The sequence below is a fragment of the Garra rufa genome, chromosome 12 (assembly GCF_049309525.1).
Source record: "Garra rufa chromosome 12, GarRuf1.0, whole genome shotgun sequence".
Lineage (NCBI taxonomy): Eukaryota > Metazoa > Chordata > Actinopteri > Cypriniformes > Cyprinidae > Garra > Garra rufa.
Window position 1 is genome coordinate 9,546,209 of NC_133372.1, and position 23,942 is coordinate 9,570,150.

The following is a 23,942-nucleotide window of genomic DNA, read 5'->3' on the forward strand; positions in this document are numbered from 1 at the left end:
CAGATAACAACACAGTATTAAGAATCAAACACATGTAGACTTTTGAATAGGGTAATTTTTCATAAAAAATTACTTTCTCTTGTGGACTATATTTAAACGTCTTTTGTAAAACATTTATATTTAAATATCTTATTCAGGTCAGTAATAAATAAAAAATAACATGAATTTTGTATGATCCCTCTTATTTTGGTAAAATAATTAAAATTTTGCAGATTCTGCAAAGGTGTATGCAAACTTTTGACCTCAACTGTATATCGATGTATTTAGATTTGGCTGAACATGTACTGTTTAAAAATGTATTGAGGTTAGAGTTTAGAGTCTGTCAAATGAAAAAGCTTTAAAAGGACTTTAAAAAAGCATACCAAAGATTCCAAGGAACAAGATAGACACAAAAAGGCATGATCCAACATTTTATTTGCATTAAAAGAATAATTTGAACAGAGCGTGCTTCAATAACAATTGGTAAACAGGTGTCACAGAAACGTTATGAGGTCTCTGCTGTAACTGAGCCTTTTCTTTGGCGTGAATCATAATGTTAAAATATGATAACCAAGACAACATATAGCTCTCTAATATATTATAAAGTCATCGACGCAATTAACATCTTAAAGAATATGCAGAAAATACAGATTAGGGATTACAAGCATCAGCAAAAATGAGTTAAAGTTTGTTATATTTTTAAAGACTCAAAAGAAGTAAACCTCATCCCTTTTCACAACTGAAAGAGACATCCACCCAAAGCAAAGATACACACTTTAATGTTTTTGTTCAGCACTGGAATACTGAAATGAATAATATGCTCTAATAACTTGCATTGTGCAGAAAGCAACAATTAATCACAAACACAAAGATAGATTTCGAACTACTTAAATGTTACTTTATTGTTGTTTTATATTATGGACCGAACTTTCCGGAAAAAGTACTCTAATTGGTAATTTGTCAGTGCTGTGTCTCATTTTTCACTTGATCCTCTAACAGCACTATTGTTCTATTTTTGGGTTTGCATGATAGCTGTGCTGAAGTGTGCACAAATATTAGTAAATTGTATGTATTCTAAAATGATGAGGGTACTTGCCCTTGGTGTTAGTCAGTTCTCACATTTCAAAACTTCAGTTCAACACTCCACACTCCTTTTTGTACTTTTTCAGATCTCCACACTTCTCTGGCTTATTTGCCTCTAACTGGGCTGATCGTCTCCTTCATCACTTTCAGAAATATGCCTGTAATCTAAACTGGCCTCACAGTGCCTGTTTCTCAGCCAGCATCATGCCAACGGGTGCTTGAGAAATGGTCTCTGAAAAGAGCTGTATATCAAAAGCAGGAATGCTTTCTGACTATGGTCCGAGACATATGTGAAGCTCAGGGAAGACCAGGATCCCCCATGTAAACTGTATTCCAGATTCCAGAAAAAGGTTATGTAAATGTTTATTAGTCACTATAAAGCAAAATTCTACAATTCAGAAATGATATTTTTAGTTTAGTTTAGGACAATACACTTCCCAACTAGCTTTCTCACATCTTTTGGTCTCTGTATTTATGAATTCACAGTATACATAGTGTGACTTGATTAAAACCAAAATGTAAAATTGAGTACATTACACATTTCTGACAAACACGTGTCACAATATATTTTGCTGTTTAATCTCAAAAACCAAACCAAATTGGACAAAGATTGGAAATAATCTAGGTTGCATGAAATCAATATCACTTTCAGCTGTGCACAGGCTGTTCCAGAAGAAATGAATTGGATGAAAACCAAGCTATTGTTAAAAAAATGTCCATGGGATAGATGGAGTGCACTTGGCGCCCATTGATTCCCTTGGCTGTTAGCGGTTTGTTTTCCTTTGCCAGCCTTCTCAGCTGACAGGTAGGCACCACCAGAGGAAAACAGAGTGTGCAGTTATACCAGCTGGAGTGGGTTTCTCACAAGCGGATGGTCTGTAACAGACTGTTGGATTAGACTGATTTCACATTCATTTCTGCTGAAAGACTAGGGACAACAGCGAGATGAGATTTTTAAGCAAATGTCATATAGTTCAGGAATTTTGCCTTAATAGCCTGTATTGTAAGTCTGTATTCTTTGAGGATAGGGCAGATGTCTGGGTTCATGGCAGGGATGGCTGGCACTGATAAGGGAGAGAGTGTTTTCTCATCTTAGGAGGGTGTCCAGGGGCTGGAATGGAGGGTCAGGACATTAGGATGCTTGTCCTACAGCAAAACCCTCTGCTTGGCCTGCAGCTTCTGCTAGAGGGCTGTCTTCACTCTGCACACTTTCTCTTGCCTTTTCCTCCTCTTCTTCCTCTTCATCCTCTCCCTGTAAGGCATTGTGGGACACCTCTATCTTGGAGGAATCCTGGGGCAGGGTCGCAGAAAGAGCATATTCCTCGCTTACATCTTCTGTGATGGACAGCTCAACCTCGGCTGTGCCATTCAGAAAGTTAGGCACCTCATCTTTCTCCATTGCTTCCACAGCTGCTTTTACTTCTTCCTGTGCTGGTGCAAGTTGGGAGTGGACCTCTTTGAAAGACAGGTCCTCAGTTGGACTCTCAATCGGGGCCAGTTCGATGGAGGCAATAGCACTCTCAGATTGAGCTGAGCCCTCAGCCTCTGGTTCGGCTTCACCACTGCGGTTCTTCTTGATGTTGAAAGTGAGAGGAGAGACCTTGAAAGAGGAGCTCTTGGCACTAGGGTTCTTCTGGTGGTTTGGTGTCAGACTCTTCTTGATTTTCTCACGCTTCTCTGGGGACACAATCTTGGTGCTGAACTTGTTCATCTTCTTCTCGATGTTCTGCCTGGAGAAAGCTTTCTTCAGGCTGTCCACTTTCTTCAGACTGGAGCGCTTGATCTTCTCAGCTCGAGATTTTTCAACTCTGCTTTCACTCTCGAGGTCCAAAGCGGCCAAAATTTCATCCTCGTCATCTTCTGGTGCCTGCTCCTCATCTGAGGAGAGGGCAATGGTCTGAAGGCCCTCCTCTTGAGAACGGTTGGCATCAATGGCCGGGGTCTCCTCCTCCACTTCAGGTAATGGTTCAGGTTCCTTCACAAAGACACTTGAAGGGATTTCATTTTCCTCCTGCACAAGAAAAAATAAAAAAGATCTACTAAATTATTTAGTTCACATACCATATTATTTCATCAGATACACATCAGTTCATCAAACCACACGTGACCCTGGACCACAAAGCTAGTCATAACGGTCCGTTTTTTTAAAATTAGGAACTGAGAAACATTTGAAAGCTTAATAAATACACTTTCCATTGATGTATGGTTTGTTAGGATAGGACAATATTTGGCCGATATGCAACAATGTGAAAATCAGTTCTTAGCAATGCATATTACTAATCAAAATTTAAGTTTTGATATATTTACGGTAGGAAATTTACAAAATATCTTCATGGAACATGATCTTTATTTAGTATCCTAATGATTTTTGCCATAAAAGAAAAAAACGATAATTTTGACCCATACAATGTATTTTTGGCTATTGCTACAAATATACCCGTGCTACTTAAGACTGGTTTAGTGGTCACATATGATTGCTCTTAATACACAATTCTGACAATATTGATACTCAGAATTCTTAGATGGCAAAAACTTGGCAATGGTTTCCCCACGTCCGAATGCCACAGAGGAATACAAGTCAGTGCAGAAATTGCTGCCTACAAGATTTGTATTTGGTTGTCTAGACAACTGGAGTGTAAGAATGCTGATGATACATAGAGTAGTCATGTGTTTGTGGGAGATATCTTCAGCAGTTTCTACATAACAGCGTACTCTATTAATTCCTTTCAGATGGTCTTAAGATAATCAAAATGCACTTTAGAAAAGGGTAAAAGCAGTCTGCGCCGTTAGCTTTGTGGGCAGCGCAGCGACATATAGCGCCTTGCGCTATGGTGTCCCGAGTTCGAATCCCACTTGAGGACCTTTCCTGATCCCGCCCCATACCTCTCTACCACTTTGATTCTTGTCAGCTCTGAGTTGTGTTTCCCAAAAGAATCATAACACTATGTCTACACCGCCACAGCTAAAGTCTGTCTACACTGGACGTGACAAAGTGACCGTTGCAAATCTTTTAAAATTTGTGTGAGCATGTCATAAATAGAATGCAGGCAGCAGTTTACTGTCTGGGATTTGTTGTGTTGCGCCGGTCGCATCTGGTGTAGACACGGTAAAGCCTAAGTTGATCGTAGCTCCATTGGTGGCAATGGGTCTATGATGTACCTCGGCTCACAATACTTTTGGAAAATGCAGCCCTGATTTGTGAGTTAAAAAAAAAGGGTATGGGCTTTATAGTGAGGTCTACAGCTTAGAACAGTAGTGCCCAAACTTGGTCCTGGAGGGCAGGTGTCCTGCAGAGTTTAGCTCCAACTTGCCTCAACAGATGTCGGGAAGTTTCTAGCATGCATAGTAAGAGCTTGATTAGCTAGTTCAGGTGTGTTTAATTGGGGTTGGAGCTAAAATTTGCAGGACACTGGCCCTTCAGGGCCAAGTTTGGGCACCCCTGGCTTTGAAGCTAATTACTTGAGTCTAAAAAAGAGAAGCAAGTGTCTCTGGTTGTCTGAAACATCTCTAAAAGTCAGTATCCTGGTCAGATCAAAATTACTGTGGGAAAAAAGAAACTACTTAAAATGTAACAGGATAACTTCAGCCAGAGGTTTATCTGTGGTGCAGAGGTCAGTATGAATAGGTTTAGAAGTACAGCCTGCTGTCGAAGAACCGTCACCGCATCATGAACTTTTGTAATAGTTTCCAGAATTTGTCTTTTAAAAGATTATACAAATGTTGCAGACTTCACCAAGGTCATTCTGCTCAGCTTGTGATATGAATTACTATATGCAGTGAAGATGTGTAGTGTGGATGCATGCTTTTTTAAAATGACACAAGGGGGCAAGAACATCTGTTGTGTGAAACATTGTGTACCGAACTTTCTTTTCCCTTCTGGAGACAATCATAAAGGCTGAAGAATAGTGAGACGATAGGAAGGAAGGCCAGGCATGACCCTACACTACTCCTATCAGAGTTTCCACTGAGTTTTGGAGGACAGCCAGAACTGAAAAAGAGGGAGAGCAGGGCAAGTGGAAAAAGAGAGAAAGCAGAAAGCAGGGAAGTCTGGTGTAAAACTTTGAAAGGGAGTAGGATGAGGGTCAGGAAGCATTTGGGGTGGAGTGGAGCAATAGGGACACCTGGACAGAAGCCCTATTGGCCCCCAACCCATCAAAGTTCCATGGCATGTTAGAAATGCGCAGGAGAGCCTGAGAGCCTCTCTCTTAGCGATAAGGCTCTAAATGCTGATACGGATGAGGTCATGTCACGTAGGAAACCTCCCAGTTAATCACTTTAACTGTACTGTTTTCATACCGTCTGAAATGTAAGCACACACAAGCGTATATGAATGCAAATACCCCCTTATTTGGGCATATATTTTCTCTAAGGATCAATTATGATTTTTAAATAGTTGTTCTTATGCAAACAACACTGTTGCTTGTTTCTCAGTAAAAACAACACCATGGACATTTGAATTTACATTCGTTTAAATGATCATAATTGCTCAATCAGGTTTTGTTTTATTCTTTCTATCAATCGCCAAAATGCACATACACATACAGAATTTAGATATAATAAGCAAGATACATCTAAGCTGCCTTTGAAAAGCAAACAGATGAAGGTGTAGCTTAGTAGAATGTTACGCAAACATTGAATTTGAACATGCCTTGATGCTTCTTATCTTGTTATACTAACTGCAAAGGGCCTTAATGTTCATGATAGAAAGGTTGTGATCCCCTCTGAACCCCCTGTTGTAACTCTGGCCTCTGAAGGTCTCTGTGTGCAAGGAGGGAATGCGGGTTTGGCCTGTCAAAGTTAAGGAATTGGTTTAACCTAACAGAACAGAACTAACAAAAAAGGCACATAATGACTGACGGTAATCCCTGTGGATATATGCAACACGCTAAATCAGGGGTGAAATAGCGCTTTTGGGATTTAGCAGATCTGTCCACCACGAAAGAGCTTTACTTTGGACCGCAAATATGGATCAAAGGTATTGGTATGATATTGCTGGCACTGTTTTGAAATGAATCTGGCCAACTCCCTGCAAACTTTAACACAGAATTTCCATGTTCCATCAGTCTCTGATCAGAGTTGCCAATTAGTAAACTTGGATGCTTGGAGCTATAAACACGGTGTGACATAACTTTGGCCATATTTGCCTTTAAGGATCATGAAAGCAAAGTGTTGTATGTAGGTTGTATTGTTTACCTCCAGCTGCTTTGTTTAAGTCTCTTTTTGTTGTGATGGGATTGTTAGAGGTGGTTTTTGGCAAGGAGAAGTTTTTCATGAACCTCCTGATTATGTTTAAAATTAAACATCAAAAAATTGATGTAGAGATGCCGAATGATAACATTTTGGGAATCTAAGGGAAATTAAGTGTTTCACTTTAGCGTTTAAGGAGGGGAAGTTCTGAAAAAAATCAGCTGGAAAAAAGAAAAGAACAGATACACAAAGTGATACAGTGATATTGTCTGTGATATTTGGCACAGCAAATTTGCTTTTAAGCTCCAACAGATTATGAATTAGACAAGAATGAATGCAATTCATTTATAGCACCAAGTTCAAATTGTAACCATTGCAAGAACAACTAAACACAAGTTGTCCTCCTTCAGGGTCATATTTAGAAATAATAGTAATATCATGCGTAATTTTTAAACCTATTAAAAAACTACCAGGTCACATTTCACCACAAAACGAGGCTGTTTAAGAACCACTTAAACCGTTGCACAGTGACAGTTTGTTTCTGTAAACATTATTAAAATAGAATCATTCTTCATATCATGTACATATATTAAGGCAATAACTTAACATTTAATTAATAATTTAGAAATAAGAAATTCACCATTAAGATTCATAAAAAAATTAAAAAAACTTTTTTTGTAGTATTTAATTATGTATATATTTAGCAAAGCTTTAGAAATGGGTTCTATGGCACAATTTATATACAGCGGAAGACAAAAGTTTACATACACCTTGCAGAATCTGCAAAATGTATTTATTTTACCAAAATAAGAGGGATCATACAAAATGCATGTTATTTGAGTTATCTGAGTAAGATACTTCGCATAAAAGACGTTTACATATAGTCCACAAGGGAAAAAAATAAAATGACCCCATTCAAAATTTTCTTAATACTGTGTTGTTACCTGAATGATCAACAGCCGTGTTTTTTTCTTGTTTAGTGATAGTTGTTCATGAGTCCCTTGTTTGTTCTGAACAGTCAAACCTGCATGTTTTTCTTCAGAAAAATCCGTGAGGTCCCACAAATTCTTTGGTTTTTCAGCATTTTTGTGTATTCGAAGCCTTTTCAACAATGACTGATCTTGAGGACCATCTTTTCACACTGAGGACATCTGAGGCACTTATATGCAACTATTACAGAAGGTTCAAACACTCACTGATGCTCCAAAAGTAATCACGACTCAGTAAGTAACACAGGGGGTTAAAACTTTTGAACAGAATGAAAATGTGTAAATATTTCTTATTTTGCCTAAATATCTTTTTTTTTTTTTTTTGTACTGCCCTTCAGAAGCTACAGAAGATACTTACATTTTTCCTAGAAGACAAAATAAGTAAAATTTACCCTGATCTTTAAATTCAAAAAGTTTAAACCCCAGGCACTTGAATCGTGTTTCCTTCTTAAGCATCAGTGAGCGTTTGAACCTTCTGTAAGAGATTAATATGAGTCCCTCACTATGAAAAGACACAAAATGCTAAAAAAAAAATTTCTGAAGAACAGCAGGCAATTTAACTGTTCAGGACAAACAAGGGACTCATGAACAAAAGGAAAACACGGCTGTGGATCATTCAGATAACAACACAGTATTAAGAATCAAGTGTATGTAAAGTTTTGAACAGGGTCATTTTTATAAATTCATCTATTATTTCCTCTTGTGGACTATATGTAAACGTCTTTTATGTGAAATGTCTTATTCAGGTCAGTACTAAATAAAAAAAACATGAATTTTGTATGATCCCTCTTATTTTGGTAAAATAATTAACATTTTGCAGATTCTGCAAGGTGTATGAAAACCTTCGAGTTCAACTGTAGTTGCTGTGTTGTCTGGATGCCTCTGATATTGTTATTCATTTAAATTTGTTTGTATTTGCATGTTTTCAAGTATTGTCCTCGAGATAATAAGTGGCAAACAGTAACTCAAATTTGAAAAGGTAAGGGGAAAAAGGTGCTAAGTCACTGGACTAGCCTGTGTGGCAAGAAGAGTGTCTATCAACAGTCAGTCAATCACTTTTTAGTTGTAACTGTAGATTATACAGCAATGCCAGTAACTCACAAATCCCCAGCATGTAGGAAAGTGTACAAGAAAGAGAGTGTTGTGTCGACATTTTGATATGTCTGACAGCAGCTTGCGTAATTGCACTGTTTAAAGTGAACAGTTTCTCTTGACTTAACCTGGTTAACCAGGTTCAGGCTTGTCTTCGGAACCTGTGCATTTGAAATGACTTTAGATGCTGATGGCAAAAACGCAAAGTAACACACCCCCCTTGAATTAAGCATTAAATACAAAAAGAGCAGCTGCAAACAGGTTAAAGAATTCCTCCTTATGGCCTCCAGAGACACAAGTTCCTGTTGTTTTCTCAGTAGGGAGCCAAACAGTTCATTCCATGCATTCTGCCTTTTAGGTATGAGATCTGGAAATGACTTGTAAATGACTGTAACCTCTTCTGCATCTGCATCTGCATTGTCTTCATATTCTAGCTGTTAGAATTTTTTCAACTTTCTTAACAAATGTTTTTGTCACTGAGGAGCATGATTACCTCATGGTGAGCAGCCTGTCAAATGATACTCTAGGTTTGATTCATTTGCGTACTAAACCGGTCCCTCTTGCCTAAGGCAATGCAGCGCTTAGGATAGCCGAGTTGATATATGTTTTCTCATATATGCACGCAAATATAAGAAGATCTCACAAGGGGCAAATAGAGTTTCTGTTACATTTTATGGTTGTTAAAGGAATCCATTTTCAGAGAGAATGTTTTAGTAAACACTGTGCGAATGAGTCATTGCATACAATGCATGCTTTGTGCACTCTTTGTGCAAGAAAAAAGTCTGGGTTTTATTTGACGTTCATTTGACCAGATGTAGTCCTAATAGACACATAAATGCCTGCATTACTTTTTCCCTCCTTGCCATAATACTTAAAGTTTCTTATAGTTCTAAAGGTTGTTCAAGACAACAAAAGGCACCAAATATTATCCTGGGATAAAATAAAATGTATGTAATTCCTGTAAATCTATTTGTATATTACATATTTAATATATAGATGTGTCTAATCGCTTGACAGTTGGTTAGTGTACGTCAACTAGATATATACACACACACACACACACACACACACACACACACACACACACACACACACACAAAAGTGCAGGCACCTCTCCGTACCATGCTTCTCTTCTCTCTTTGCTGTCAGTTATAGCGTTATCAGAGACGCTGTCCAGTTGTTTTCCCAATATTCACTTCATGTTCTAAACACACTTAACTTGCGTGTCAACTTGAGGCCTACTTATGAAGGATTGGGGGTAAATATTTGCTCTGGGGTGGGGTGTGGAGAGTAGAGAGAGAGAGTTGTAGGTGGCTGTGTTTGAAGGTGTTGTGGATGGTGGAGGATTTAAGATCATGGTATGTTTTTATCGTTAGCGATGCAGTGGGACCTCCAACCCCTGTAATTCTCTGAAAAATTGTAATGCTTACATTCCCCTTCCTACCACCCATTAACATCACATTTGACAGGAAGCAGCTGTTTAACCTCATACACTTGTCCATGTTCTCTGATGCGTCACATGCAAAATATAGGCACATATATGTGACCCTGGACCACAAAACCAGTCATAAGTTTAAATTTGACAAAACTGAGATGTATACATCATATGAAAGCTCAATAAATAAGCTTTATATTGATGTATGGTTTGTTAGGATAGGACAATATTTGGCCGAGATACGTCTATTTGAAAATCTGGAATCTGAGGGTGCAAAAAAATCAAAATACTGAGAAAATCACCTTTAAAGTTGTCCAAATTAGGTTCTTTACAATGCATATTACTAATCAAAAATTAAATTTAGATATATTTACAGTAGGAATTTTACAAAAAGTCTTCATGGAACATGATCTTTACTTAATTTCCTAATGATTTTTGGCATAAAAGAAAAATCAATAATTTTTGGCTATTGCTACAAATATACCCCAGCGACTTAAGACTGGTTTTGTGGTCCAGGGTCACATATATTCTCTGTCTCTATCAAAAATACACATGGATCTGTGGAACACAGTGAAAGCGAGAGAAGAGAGGAATATTTGTTTGGAGTGTTGGGTAAGAACTAATTAAAAGTTGCGTAACTACAAACTTATTTAAAAAAAAAAATTTTTGTACCATAACGGTTAAGCTAATTAGTTCATTGGATGCCTTTAATTAAAGAAATAGTTCAGCCAAAAATTAAAATTTACTCTTAAGCCATTCAAGATGTACATGAGTTTGTTTCACCATTGGAAAAGATTTGGAGAAATTCCGCATTACATCACTTGCTCACCAATGGATCCACTGCAGTGAATGGGTGCCGTCCGAATGAAAGTCTAAACAGCTTATTAAAAACATCACAGTATTCCACAAATAACCTACACCACTTCAGTCCATCAGTTAACATCTTGCAAATTCAAAAAGGTGTGTGTTTGTAAGAAACAAATCCATCAAGACATGTTCCTTGTAAGACATTTCTTTCGTATTATTATTTCATAGTATTGCTTTCTCCAGTGAAAAAAGTTGTCTTGTGTGAATCAGCAGAGAAATGTGGACAGCTTAAACACTGTTTACAAGTGAAAATGTGGATTTCTGTTTCTAAACAAAAATGTCAGTGTATTTTGATGTGAGATGACAACAGGGGAAGGACTTTTCCACTGGAAGAAGTGTATTATGGATTATGGACTCTAAAGCAATGGTCTTAATAATGAATTTATTTATTACAAACACAGTTTTTCACTTCACAAGATGTTAAATGATGGATTAGAGTTGCATATATCACTTCTGGATTATTGTGATGCTTTTTTTCCTGTGTGTGTGTGTGTGTGTGTGTGTGTGTGTGTGTGTGTGTGTGTGTGTGTGTGTGTGTGTGTGTGTGTGTGTGTGTAATGGGGATTTATAGCTCTTTATAGCTAGGTAGGTCATTTTGAACAACTATACAATATGTGTAACTTGTACTGTAGCTTGTTAGTTGTAGCTTTAGAGATTTAACACTGTCTATGTGGGCAAAAAAACGTGTATGGGTGTGTATGTGTTTTCGCATGTGTAAGAAGTCAGGCAGAACTAAATAGTTGGAGCAGGATGGGGAGGGACAGCTGAGTGGAAGAGGGCTTCATTCTAAAAAAAAAATCAGCCCTGGAAAAAACTTAAAGCAACAATGGCCACGTTTACATGTACACCATCAGTCTGATAATTGGCAGCAATCAGAGTAAAGAATTAACATGGATTAAGATGTTTTCATGACATGAGCAAACCTCTTCAAACATGCTACATTATAATTATTCACTAAGTATGAGAAATTTGATTTTGTCCTATGCCTATACATGTAATGTTTTACTGCAATTATAGTTACTCTGATTATGAGCACAGTCACATTAACAATCACAGTATTCTATCATGAGCTTTAACTTAATTCCAGAAGTTCCTCAAACACATATTATAATATGACATGTTGCATAATATGTCACATCACATATTGAACATTTAAAGGATTAGTTCACTTCCAGAACAAAAATTTACAGATAATGTACTCACCCCCTTGTTATGCAAGACGATAATGTCTTTCTTTATTCAGTCGTGAAGAAATTATGCTTTTTGAGGAAAACATTTTAGGATTTCTCTCCATATAATTGATATGTATGATGCCCCCGAGTTTGAACTTCCAAAATGCAGTTTAAACGCAGCTTCAAAGGGCTCTAAATGATCCCAGACGATGTATATACTTTTTAACCGCAAATGCTCGTCTTGTCTCTGCAATGAGCATGCGTACTCTGTGAAATCCGGGTCAATACAGTTAGGGTATGTCGAAAACTTCCGTCTCATTTTTGTCTTCAACTTTAAAATCGTCCTACAACAGTGGTTTACCTTTTTTTCGTGAAGGGCATTTGATCTTCTTTGTATGTTCACTTTGTAAACACTGGGTCGGTACTTCTGCAGTGATGTAGGATAATTTTGAAGTTGGGGAAGAAAACATGCGCATCACAGAGACGAAACAAGATGAGCATTTAGGATTAAAAAGTTATAAATTGTCAATCTGTTTCAAAAATAACCGATCGTTTCACTAGATAAGACCCTTCTTTCTCGGCTGTGATCGTTTAGAGCCCTTTGAAGCTGTGTTTAAACTGCATTTTGGAAGTTCAAACTTGGGGGCACCATAGAAGTCCATTATATGGAGAGAAATCCTTAAATGTTTTCCTCAAAAAACTATTTCTTTACGACTAAAGAAAGAAAGACATGAACAGCTTGGATGACAAGGGCGTGAGTACATTATCTGTACATTTTTGTTCTGGAAGTGAACTAATCCTTTAAGTGGTAGGTTTAGTTTTAATGGTAGTTTTGGTTTTAACTCAAAATTTTATGCTTAAGTTTAAAAATTGCTTAAAGGGGCCATAGGATCAACATTTTCCACAAGTTTGAGTGATTCTTTAGGGTCTTCATGAAATGTCTGTAAAATACTTTGGTTAAAATTCCTCAGTGGTCGTGTACCTTGGCAAAAACAGCTCTGTTCACAGCGATCTGTTTCGTGCATGCCTCTTTAAATGATAATGAGCTACTGCTTACCCTGCCCCTCTCTTTCATTTTTTTTTTGTGTATTCCATGGTGCGTTACTGTCAAAAACAAAACTTATCCACTGTGTCCCATCAGTAACTCTGATATTGGGAGAAAATCAAGACTCTTATGTTTACTTTTAAATCCAACTACAAAACACCTGCACTGCTTACAAGAAATTGTTGTCGTTACAGCTACTCGAATGCAGAGAAAATGGCGGACAGCGTAGAACTGGCTGAGGGCAGAAAATATTCTAATATGGCACAGTCCGTCAGCAGTCATGGGCGGGGCTTGAACAGTATGATGTCATACTGCTCAGGATATCAAAATGGCTTAATAATTAAGATTGTTTAGGTTTTTGGGGGATTTAAAATAAAAAAAGACATGAATGGATTTTTATCATTGTAGACCTATTTACATATATAGACATATTTACATGCAAACACCAAGTGAATTTTACATCCAGTGTCCCCTTTATTATATTACATAGCTCTTGTATATACTTGTTTCTGATTGGTTAATTGCAGAATTTTGCATTCAGGCTTTCCCCCTCACATAATATAATGGAATAATGTTTAGTCAGTGAGTCATTATTGCAAAAGGATAATCAGGACCCTGATGTGAATCAAAGTCAATGTGTTTACTTATTACTTAACCTTTATTCTGAAAGAGGAGGTTGATGAAAGATCAGTGTGAAAGGGCATGGCTTTGTTGCAGTTTCCTTTGTAATCGATGTGTAGTCCTGGTTTGTCCCAGCATGTATGCCCCCATGAGTTCCCATGGCATTGTGAGTGTGTATAGTTTTCTCTCTGTGTGCTGGCACTGCTCCCTGTCACGGGACACACACACAATAACAGCTTTTGTCTCTTCAGTGTGTGTCTATATGTATGTGTGTGTGTATTTAGATAGGACCAAAGAGCTAGATATCTGTCAGCTTTCATAACCCTAGTCCAAAAGGATGTCTGTTTTTGTAGATAATTACAGTATATGTCTAGCTCAGGAAGGCCCAGCCAGTGTTATCCTTACAATTCTGTCAGACATTGTGAATATACTGTATCACTTGCCCTCATCTGCTTTAATACTTTAGTATTTAGCACATGACGCTATCACAGGTGCTTCTGTGTTTTTTACTTTTCTTCATTTGTGTATAAATGTTCAGTATGCTTGTGCTCAATTTTGATTTGATTGTCAAATATGAATTTAAATGATGTGTTTGCATTTCATTTGATTTCACTGTGGCAGTTAAAAAAAAGGGAGTGAGCAGCTGCGGGCAGTATATCAGACAGCTGTCAGAATATGTACAAACATGCTGTGTGTTTAAATGTACAGAGTAAATGCTACAATGAGTTTTATAATTTTATGTCTGCTGACTATTTTGAAACTAGTAAGACTCAGTGCATTAGTGTAAAGGAAATATAGATTTTTGTTCTTTTAATCATGAATATAGTCTATTTAACAAACAAAGGACTTGTATGAGTCTTTTTAGTGTATCAAAAAGACGAGTGTAACTTGATTCCCAAAACAAGTGATTCTTATGAGCACCTACAGTAGTAGTTGTTACTGGTCTTATGTGCATAAACATGTCAAATCCCTCTCATATTACACATTTCACATGCTCATCCAGTATTTGACCCCGTACAGTGGAATGGAGCAGGTTGGACCCCGATGCCATCTACCCGCTAGGGTTGAAAGTATTTGCTTGTGCTTTTTTTTTTTTTTTTTTTTTTTACAGTTACAGTTTTGTTATTTCATCACAATGCAATTCGATTTAGTGTTTTTTATTTTATTTTATTTATTTATTTATTTTTTTTTGACGATTTGTTTCTTTGGAATAAATTTTAAAGTGATATTTTACCAAAACATGAAAACTCTGTCATTAATTACTCACCTTCATATCATTCCAAACCTGTAAGACATTCGTTCATGTTTGGAACACAAAGTAAGATATTTTTGATGAAATCTGAGAGCTTTATCACCATGCATAACAGCAACAGAACTACCTCATAGGCCCAGAAAGGTAGTAAAGACATTAATAAAATAGTCCATGTGACATCAGTGGTTCTACCTTAATTTTAAAAAGCTACAAGAATCTTTTTTTGTGCAAAAAAAAACAACAACAACTTTATTCAACAATTTGCATGAGTTGTGGTACTGTTGTGAACTGACAGGGAAGAGAAGAAATTGTTAAATAAAGTCTTAATTTTTTTTTCTTTGCACACAAAAAGTATTCTTGTAACATTACAGTTGAACCACTGATGTCACATGGACTATCTTAACAATGTTCTTCCATTCTGAGCCTTGAACAGGGTCAGAAAGCTCTTGTATTCCATCAAAAATATCTTTATTTGTGTGTTGAAGATGAACGAAGGTCTTACAGGTTTGGAACAACATAAGGGAATAATAATTAATAATTAATGATGGAATTTTTATTTTTGGGTGAACTATCCCTTTGTCACCTTGTAAATAAATAAACTACTAATAATAAATAAAAAAAATTGTGTGTTTTTAGCAATGTTGTTTTGTTTAGCAATGTAACTAAGCAACAGCTATGTTGTAATTCTTCAGTTGCACTGAAGCTCTTTTTTCATCTTGTATCATTTTCATCTTACCCCCAATGCACCAGTGGGAACAGTAAGCCAAGTTGGAGAGAGATAATGCCTTTTTGATGGACAACGGAAAACAAACACTCTTGTCTCCCTTCTCTCTTCCTACAGGCCTTCTTACACACTTTTTCCCCCTCTCTCCCTTTCTCCCTCTCTCTCTCTCTCTCTCTCTCTCTCTGGAGAGGCACAGATAGCCTTATTAGGTGATAGTGAAGGGCTAGTTGTAAAAATATTCCTACACTTTGTTTTTGGCTTTCAGCATGATGAAAATTGAAGCATTGTGCACTGAAAGTAATGAGAACTTGGAGACGTTGTGCAGCAATAACACATTCCATATGCTAAGTTTTGAGAAACACGGGGACAATTAGTTAAACGTGTTCATTGAACGTTGCATCATGCAAAAGAATTGCAAATGGAATGATGTTTGACTAAATCCAGGAAGTCTCCTCATAAGCTTACGAACTTCACAAGCTCTGTCCTCCTTTTCTCTTTTATGGCTGTGACGACCAGTGTCTTGATCCAAGTCTCATGGAGTTCTAATTGATTGTGGTTCTGGCCTATTTATATCATTTTTAAAATGGGAGAGACTCGCTCCGCCTATGGAATGTGAGCATTTGAGCCAGAATTTCTGCTTATGCAAGAACAGCGTTCTCTCTCCCGCCTGCAAGTCCGCCTAAGGGGGGAGCCAAGAACCCCTAATCCAACAGCAGCAGGGGAAGATAAAAGTGAAAAACAGGCAGGCAGGGTGTGGTGTACACCTGAATGTAGCTACGGAGATGAGGAAATAAAACTAAGAATGTTAAAAGACAAACAGACCATTTGTTGACTTATAAAACCACAAAGACTTCACCCGAAAGTCCTTTTAAATTTTTGTCAAGCTTCTTTAGTCGTGGACAATTGTATATAAATGTGGGCAGAAGTGACTTGGACAAAGTTTTTGCTTCCCCTGCAGAAGTTGTGTTTGTTTAATGAGCTGAGGATACTTGCAGTACTGGTCAGATCCTATCATTCCTTAGAAACAAACCCAGGCAACCCTCAAGGGAAGGCAGAAGGGACATGCAGCAAGAATGTTTGTTTGAAATTACAAACTTTTGGAACCCCCGATTCCACCACGGTCCCACCCATGCTAACTATGATGCGGGACAGATCAGGAGACCACAAGAACCCCATGGCTACATTAAACACATTCGCTCAGATACTGACCAGACATGTCTGGACTGCTTTGCGAATGCTTAAGAAATGAAACACAGCAAACCAAATCCCTTTCTGCAAGTAATGAGCCCGGAATAATTAGGACAAAGAGGAAAAGCTCAACTATCATACCCTCCGAGCGGATTTCCCTGCCAGTAAACAAGGTAGGTGCCATAGCAACATACACACACAACATTTTTGGCCAGCTTTAACAAACAGCACTCTGTCTGGGACGGCACACTATGAAATCTTAGTTTAAACCCTCTCTTTGCACATGGAAAGTTGACTTTCTAAAAAATATTTCACTAGACCCTCATTCTCTACTTCATGTACTTCTGCAGTAACCACACAGCTGGGAGGAAAGAGGGGAAAATGGAAGGCCTCTCTCAGCGCGCTCTGACTTCGGAATCACTGAGTCATTCGGTTGATTGTAGGTCTTGCAGTAAACAGCGGCTAGCCAGTGTAGCATAGCACATTTCAGCACGGTTCTTCTGACAACAGGATACGCATTACGCTGCACTGTAGCTGATCTCTGGACACACCTTCTATTCAAGGCTATTGTGCTTTAAATAATAGCTTTTGGCTAAGCTTCAAAACAAGCCTCCCCTATTGAGTCTCTCTCTCGAGTTCTCTAGCCCTCTTTTAGTTTGGATTCCTACTGATTTTCATTCTGAAATATAGGGGTGTATGAAATTCTAGAGAGGTTAATACTTTGAGTCAAGTACAGAAATTGCAAGGAGTTCTGCTTTCAGGTACTCTAACATCCCAGAAACTCTTGAAAGTTTGAGTAGTGTTGTCTGAGCTTTTGACCCCAAAGCAATAGCCATTAGAGACCGAGATAAGAGGCGACCACCTAGTACTTGCTTCCATTCCACCTCACAATGACCTATCACACCCTCTCAGACATTGCTTTCATCTTTACACTCTGAACTACAACCTTTCTCCCCTGCTTCTGAAATAGACCCACCCTGAGGGAGGCGTGTGATCTGTTTTTCATTTAGTCAAATGACATTTAGATTCATTAGACTCTACTCAACTGTGCAAGATATTGTTATCAGAGTTGAAGACAGTTGAGTGCACACCGTCATGCAGCGATGACCACCCGCACAATGCAATCATTTAGTGTCCTCACCTGAGCACATCAAATACCCCACCGCATTACACACACACACACACACACACACACACACTGTAGATTTACCTGGAAGATGAGCACTTTGAAGTTGTTCCTCTTGATCAGCTGAGCATGATTAGCCTCCAATTTCTTCACCTGGACGCCTTGTTTATCCATCTTGTCCTTGACCTCCTTCATGTGGACGCTGACCTTGCGACTCTTCTCCAGAAGTTTGCTAACCGTGTTGGAGGTGGAAGTGTGGCTCTTGGAGAGCTTGGTCATGTCGTTCTGGATGCCCCTCACTGCCCCCTCTATATCGACTTGTCTCATCTCCATCTTGTGCTGGTTCTCTTGCACCGTGTCCAGCATGTTCACCAGCTTATCTAGAAGTGTCAAGACAGTGATGGCATTCACTTGACCTGTTGGTGAAGCTCCATCTCTGGGGAGAGTGCCTCCAGACAGAGGCCCTGGGCTGCTAGGTTCTCCACTAGGGGCGTTGGTTGCGACGTTGCCCAGCTGTGAGAGGCTGTGTGTGGGTGAAGACTGAGTGGGGCTGGGGCTTGGCACCACCAGCTCCTGGTTCTCATGTGTGCTGGCCATGCTGCTCCTCTCCGCTTGCACTGCATCTTCTCCCATTCTGAGGCTGATCTTGGTCTCGACAGATGACTTTACTTGAGAAAACGGTCTTGTTCTTCACCTTTAAGTGAGCTGGTCTTGCTCCCCTCTGAGTTGGTTTAGTGCCACCACGTTCGTACAGCTTTGATTCTTGTTTACAGGCTTGGGAATAACTTTTCAGCTTCCAGGTTTGACGTTCCCACCCCTTTTTGAAGATAGCCACACTCTCACTCTTTCCTCTCTCTCTGTCTCTCCCTCCCTCTCTGGTGCGATTGGAAGAGCCGTGTAGAGGCTTCCCCACAGCTTAAAAAGCCTGTCCACACCCTATGGGGGCGGAGCTTGGTTTCCATAGCAGCTAGCCTGGCCCATTGCTGAGGGAGTTATGTGTTTGCATGTGTCAAGTGCGAGCATGTGGGTGTGTACGGTGGAACATGAGCAACTCTCTCCACATGTAGAACCTCCCCCTAACTCTTTCTCTGGTTCTCTGGGTTTTGTTCTGTTTATATTGAAGAGAGCAATAGTATATTAAGAGTCATGTTTGAAGAATGAGCTCATCTGTGAATAAAGAGAGAGAGGGTGAAAGAGATACAGAAAGGAGGATAGAACAAAGGTGTCTGTTTTCTATTTAAATACGATTTGCTAAGCAACACTTCAGAGGAGTTTTCTGTGTGGGTAGATGCATACAAGAATGTGTGTGTATATGTTTGCCGTACTTATTTTGTAAGAGTCATTTATATTGTTGTAGCCGTTCGAAGTTTATTCTGGAAAAAATGTCACACAAACAGTTCTCAGGCCGTGTGAGTGGAGTCATTTTTCCTGCCTGCAGCCTTAGCAGGAGCATGGCGAAACTGGAAAACTTTGCGTTTACATTTCACTATGCAAGGAAATGGAGTGAACAGTAAAAACACTGCAAGCATGAAATCTTAAAACTTGTGAAACCTCCTTGTCATTTTCTTGGGTGTTTGCCTCTTATACACGCAAACATAGAATGTCTTAATTGCTCCCATTTCCTTCTTTCTGCATTGTTTTACGTGCCTCCATGATGTCATTTTCCCTCCGTTTTCCTTTGTAGGGCAATGGCTGTGGAAACACAGACTTCTGAGAGCGGAAAAGAGTCCAATCATGGACCTCTGACCTCTGCTCTGGGGATACTTTACATGCTTGGATAGATTACATAAAACATTATCATAGCATACAGGCACATGCATTTTGGCAAGAGTTCATATTGTGTGTTTTAAATGTTTAAGAGTTGACAGGCATGTATGTGCTTGTATAGCGCCAGCCTCACATGGTAGTAAATAACATGGTGATTTAGAACTTTTCCTTAGTTAGCAAATAGTAGTTTGGCATGCATTTAAATGAAACTAAAGTAGAGACAGGATGAGAAATACAATCCTGTCTGTTAGGAGTACATTAGAAGGGTGGGGATTCCAGCCTTATCAAATTTTTATCTCCATTGTTTTCATTCCGGGGAACTTGCATCCTGATCTCTTGTTTTGTATGGGAATATCTTCAAAGACTTGAAGGCATATGGCTCAGGTTGCATATCTTTTAGAAATGACTTGTCGCCCCCTAGAGAAAACGCTATGTAATTGCAACCTCAGAGCACAAGTGAAGCACAAACAAGACCAGATTGTCAGGAATTCCGCAGCTGCTTCCTTGGAAACTTTTACAGTGACCCAAGTTCAGTATATGTGAACTCCCCTTTTACTCAGCGGGAGTCAAAGAGTATTTATGAGTTCTTGAAGCATTTAGGAAGATACTTTGAAATCATCCCAAAATGAAGTGCCAAATTGTGATGTAATTTAATAATGTGGCATTGTGCAAAAACTGGGAGCTGAGGAAGTAAACAACATAAAATTACCCAACTTATGTTTAAAAAGAAGCATGTGTATCACCAGAGTCAGTGGTGTTATCAACCAAATAACCCACACAACAGACTTCACATTTTAGAAATGTTCCAGGTTAAATACAAAGTTTATTGAAAGGATTGAAACAATTTGGCCAAGAATGAGGCTAGAAATGTATGAAGATACTGATTACTGAGGCACAATGCACACTACATATAAGTATTACAATGTTTTTATTTTTTAACTCAACCATCAAATAAACTGTAATGTATTGAAGCCTGTTTCACCACTAGATTAATAAAAAAGGCAATTCTGACTTTATAACACAACTGGAAGTTATTAAGCTAGAATTGTGACATTCTGAGAACATATCAGTTTCCTTTTCTCATTAAAATTAGACTTTATAACCTGCAATTGCGACTTTATCTCACAATTAAAAAAACCCCTCACAATTGCAAGATATAAACTCGCAATTGGAAGAAAAAAGTCAGAATTGCAAGATACAAACTCGCATACACTCGTAAAAATAAAGGTGCTTCACGATGCCATAGAAGAACCTTTTTGTCCAAATGGTTCCATAAAGAACCTTTTACATCTGAAGAATTATAAATTCTTCAGATTGTAAAAAGGTAAGAAAGAGATGGTTCTTTAAAAAACCTTTGACTGAATGATTCTTTGTGGAACCAAAAATGGTTCTTCTATGGAATTACTGTGAAAAACCATTTGAAGTGTATGTAAGAAAAAAATGTTTTTATCTTTATTTTTTGCAATTGTGAGTTTATATCACACATTCTGAGAAAAAAGTCCAAATTTGAGTTTCTAACTCACAATTGTGAGTTACGTCACGCAATTCTGACTTTATAACTTGATTGCAAGCTTATATCACAATTTTGAGAAAAAACAAAATCAGAATTGTCATATAAAAATCCACAATAACCTTTTTCATTTTGTTGTGGAAATGGGCTTTCATAGTTATGAGCATCTTCGAAAGTGCAAAAAATGTTAAAATCCCTCATCAAAAATAGAAGATATGCTAAATCTTCCCTATTCTTGAATTCTTCCCCAGAGTTTCCCAACTGCTCTAATGAAACAATTAGCCATCAGTTAACATTTAAACAGTTTCTAAGTGCTTCAGACTTTTTCTAATTCTTACACTTTTGCTGAGACACCTAAGTCTCATGTGAACAACTCTAGAATTGTGACTTAATGCCCACCCCTCATCCTTATTGGTCCAAGTGCCCTTTTGTGGAAGCCTAATTTCATTGTACCATTTTAAGATTCTGCTCATTGGTTTTTACTGCATGCTGTTTCTGAAAACAGGCTTTGACTTGCCATTCTATCATCTTCGCTTTCTTCATGGGCCCTATTTCAGCTGTAGAGCTTCCTAGAGTTGTACTGTAAGTGAGTTGTAAATTTTGTGTGAAGTTTCTCAGCCCGCACTAAACATGATATATTCTGCTGTGACAAATGTGGAAAATTAAAAGGTGCTTTGCATGTCCATTATGCCCTTATGTCTTATTTAGTGTGACAGTTTACTTGTTGCCCTGGTCTCTAAAAGCCATGGCTGCTTTCAATAGGTGCCAAATAATGTGACCACACCCAATAACCCCCGAATCTCAATTGATTTTTTGTTTTATTGGTAAAATTAACAGAGAATATCTTGTGCTTTTCAGTGGGTGGTCAAACCCCACAAATCTCACTATTTAAATTTTTTATAAATATTTTGCAAATAGCTGTCAAAACCTAAAACTATGGATACATATTGAGTATTTTCATAACATAAGTTGTATTGCTGTGCAGTGTTTGTACAAATTGCTGATTTTTTTGTAAGCTGCCAGAGCATTTAAAAGCAGTATTCAAGTACAAAATGTCTTCTTATTAAAGCTACAGATATTATTCAGTCCATAACAGTAAGTGATTTTCTGTTTTTGTTTTATTGTTTGAGGCATATTAACAGCGTAGACAGCAGTAGGTACTGTATATTATGCTGCTGTCACTTAATACACAGATCTATAAACATGCAACTTTCTCAGCTGTTTACCTTTACAAACATAACCGACTGTGTTTTTGTAACTTGTGTGTTTTTAACATAAACTTGTGTGCATTTGACAGTTTAAGCACAATAAGACATGAAAGAGAACTTAGTTTAGTACTTACATGCCGTGGGACAGCTGCATTCTTGTGCGTGAGCTTCGGATGTGTGCGTTTAGAAATATCAGAAGTATATCAGAAGTTCAAACTGATATGTGACCCTGGACCACAAAACCAGTTTTAAGTCGCTGGGGTATATTTGTAGCAATAGCCAAAAATACAATGTATGGGTCAAAATTATTGATTTTTCTTTTATGTCAAAAATCATTAGGAAATTAAGTAAAGATCATGTTCCATGAAGATTTTTTGTAAAATTCCTACTGTAAACCTATCAAAATGTAATTTTTGATTAGTAATATGCATTGTTAAGAACTTAATTTGGACAACTTTAAAGGTAATTTTCTCAGTATTTAGATTTTTTGCACCCTTAGATTTCAGATTTTCAAATAGATGTATCTCGGCCAAATATTGTCCTATCCTAACAAACAATACATCAATAGAAAGCTTATTTATTGAGCTTTCATATGATGCATATATCTCAGTTTTGTAAAATTTAACCTTATGACTGGTTTTGTGGTCCAGGGTCACATATGGCTTTAAAACGCATGATTTCAGTGTGATAGACATAATCAAAACCAAACAAATGTTTTTTTGGCAGAGCATCTGAGGCACAAGCTGTAAATGCACAGCTCTATTCTGGAAAAGGGGGCGGGGAGCAGGAGCTCATTTGCATTTAAAGAGACATGCATAAAAACAGCATGTTTCTGTTTTTAAAATAGGCATTTTCAAAATGATATAATACATTATCTATAGCAGAGGTTCTCAACTCTGGCCCTCGAGGTCCACTTTCCTGCAGAGTTTACATCCAACCTTGATCAAACTTACCTGCCTGTAACTTTCTAGTAATGATGAAGAGCTTGATTAGCTTGTTCAGGTGTGTTTGATTAGGGTTGGAGCTAAACTCTGCAGGAAAATGGACCTCGAGGTCCAGAGTTGAGAACTCCTGATCTATAGGGTGTTTTAAAATGAAACTTCACAGACACATTCTGGAGACACATGAGGCTTATATTACATCTTGTAAAAAGGGTCATATAGGTGCCATTTAACAACAAGGTTATATATTTAGATATTTTATATTTTTCCATTTTTAGGACACAATCAATAAATAACTAAACATATGATAAAAACAAAGCACCCCTTATCTTTTTTTTTTTTGATCAAGCCCTGTGTCTAAAGTCAATCTTAGCATTATTGATCTATCATAAACTGACTTTGTTCTGTTTGCCTTGGATACATTCATTATTAACAACTTTCTATTCTCTCTTTTTCTCAAATTTTTCCCTCTCTTTCTGACTTCGACCCCTATGATCCCTGCTTTACAGTTTTTCTTTCTTGAAGACCGAACCCACCCCTCCCCTCATCTTGAATTAACCCCAGAAGCAGACCTCCCTGCTGTCTCTGTTCTGTTGAGCGTCTGCTGTACTTGTTATTGAGATTCCCTGCTGACAGTCCGACTCTGGGAAACCTATGGAGAAGGAGGGATCCTGGTGTACCTGGCACTGCTATGAGGGAGGAAGATGGGAATCTGTACTTACAGCAAGTCAAGGAAGTAATTGATTGCCTTACAAC

At 38.0% G+C, this 23,942-nt stretch overlaps 1 protein-coding gene across 1 annotated transcript; it reads right to left on the minus strand.

The window, feature by feature from the left end:
• Nucleotides 1–397: 397 nt before the first annotated feature.
• cavin2b (caveolae associated protein 2b) lies at nt 398–18,653 on the minus strand. Its single transcript, XM_073852313.1, has 2 exons — nt 17,845–18,653; nt 398–3,073 (listed from the first exon to the last, which is right to left on the minus strand). The coding sequence occupies exons 1-2, from the start codon at nt 18,391–18,393 to the stop codon at nt 2,195–2,197; spliced, it is 1,428 nt and encodes a 475-aa protein (XP_073708414.1). The 5' UTR covers nt 18,394–18,653; the 3' UTR covers nt 398–2,194.
• Nucleotides 18,654–23,942: the final 5,289 nt, after the last annotated feature.

Bases quoted from the DNA above. Each gene is read 5' to 3' on its own strand.
- cavin2b (XM_073852313.1), bottom strand. From the start codon at position 18,393: ATGGGAGAAGATGCAGTGCAAGCGGAGAGGAGCAGCATGGCCAGCACA. The intron at 3,074-17,844 runs GTAAATCTACAG...TTTCTTGTGCAG, and splicing joins TCAAAGTGCTCATCTTCCAG to GAGGAAAATGAAATCCCTTC.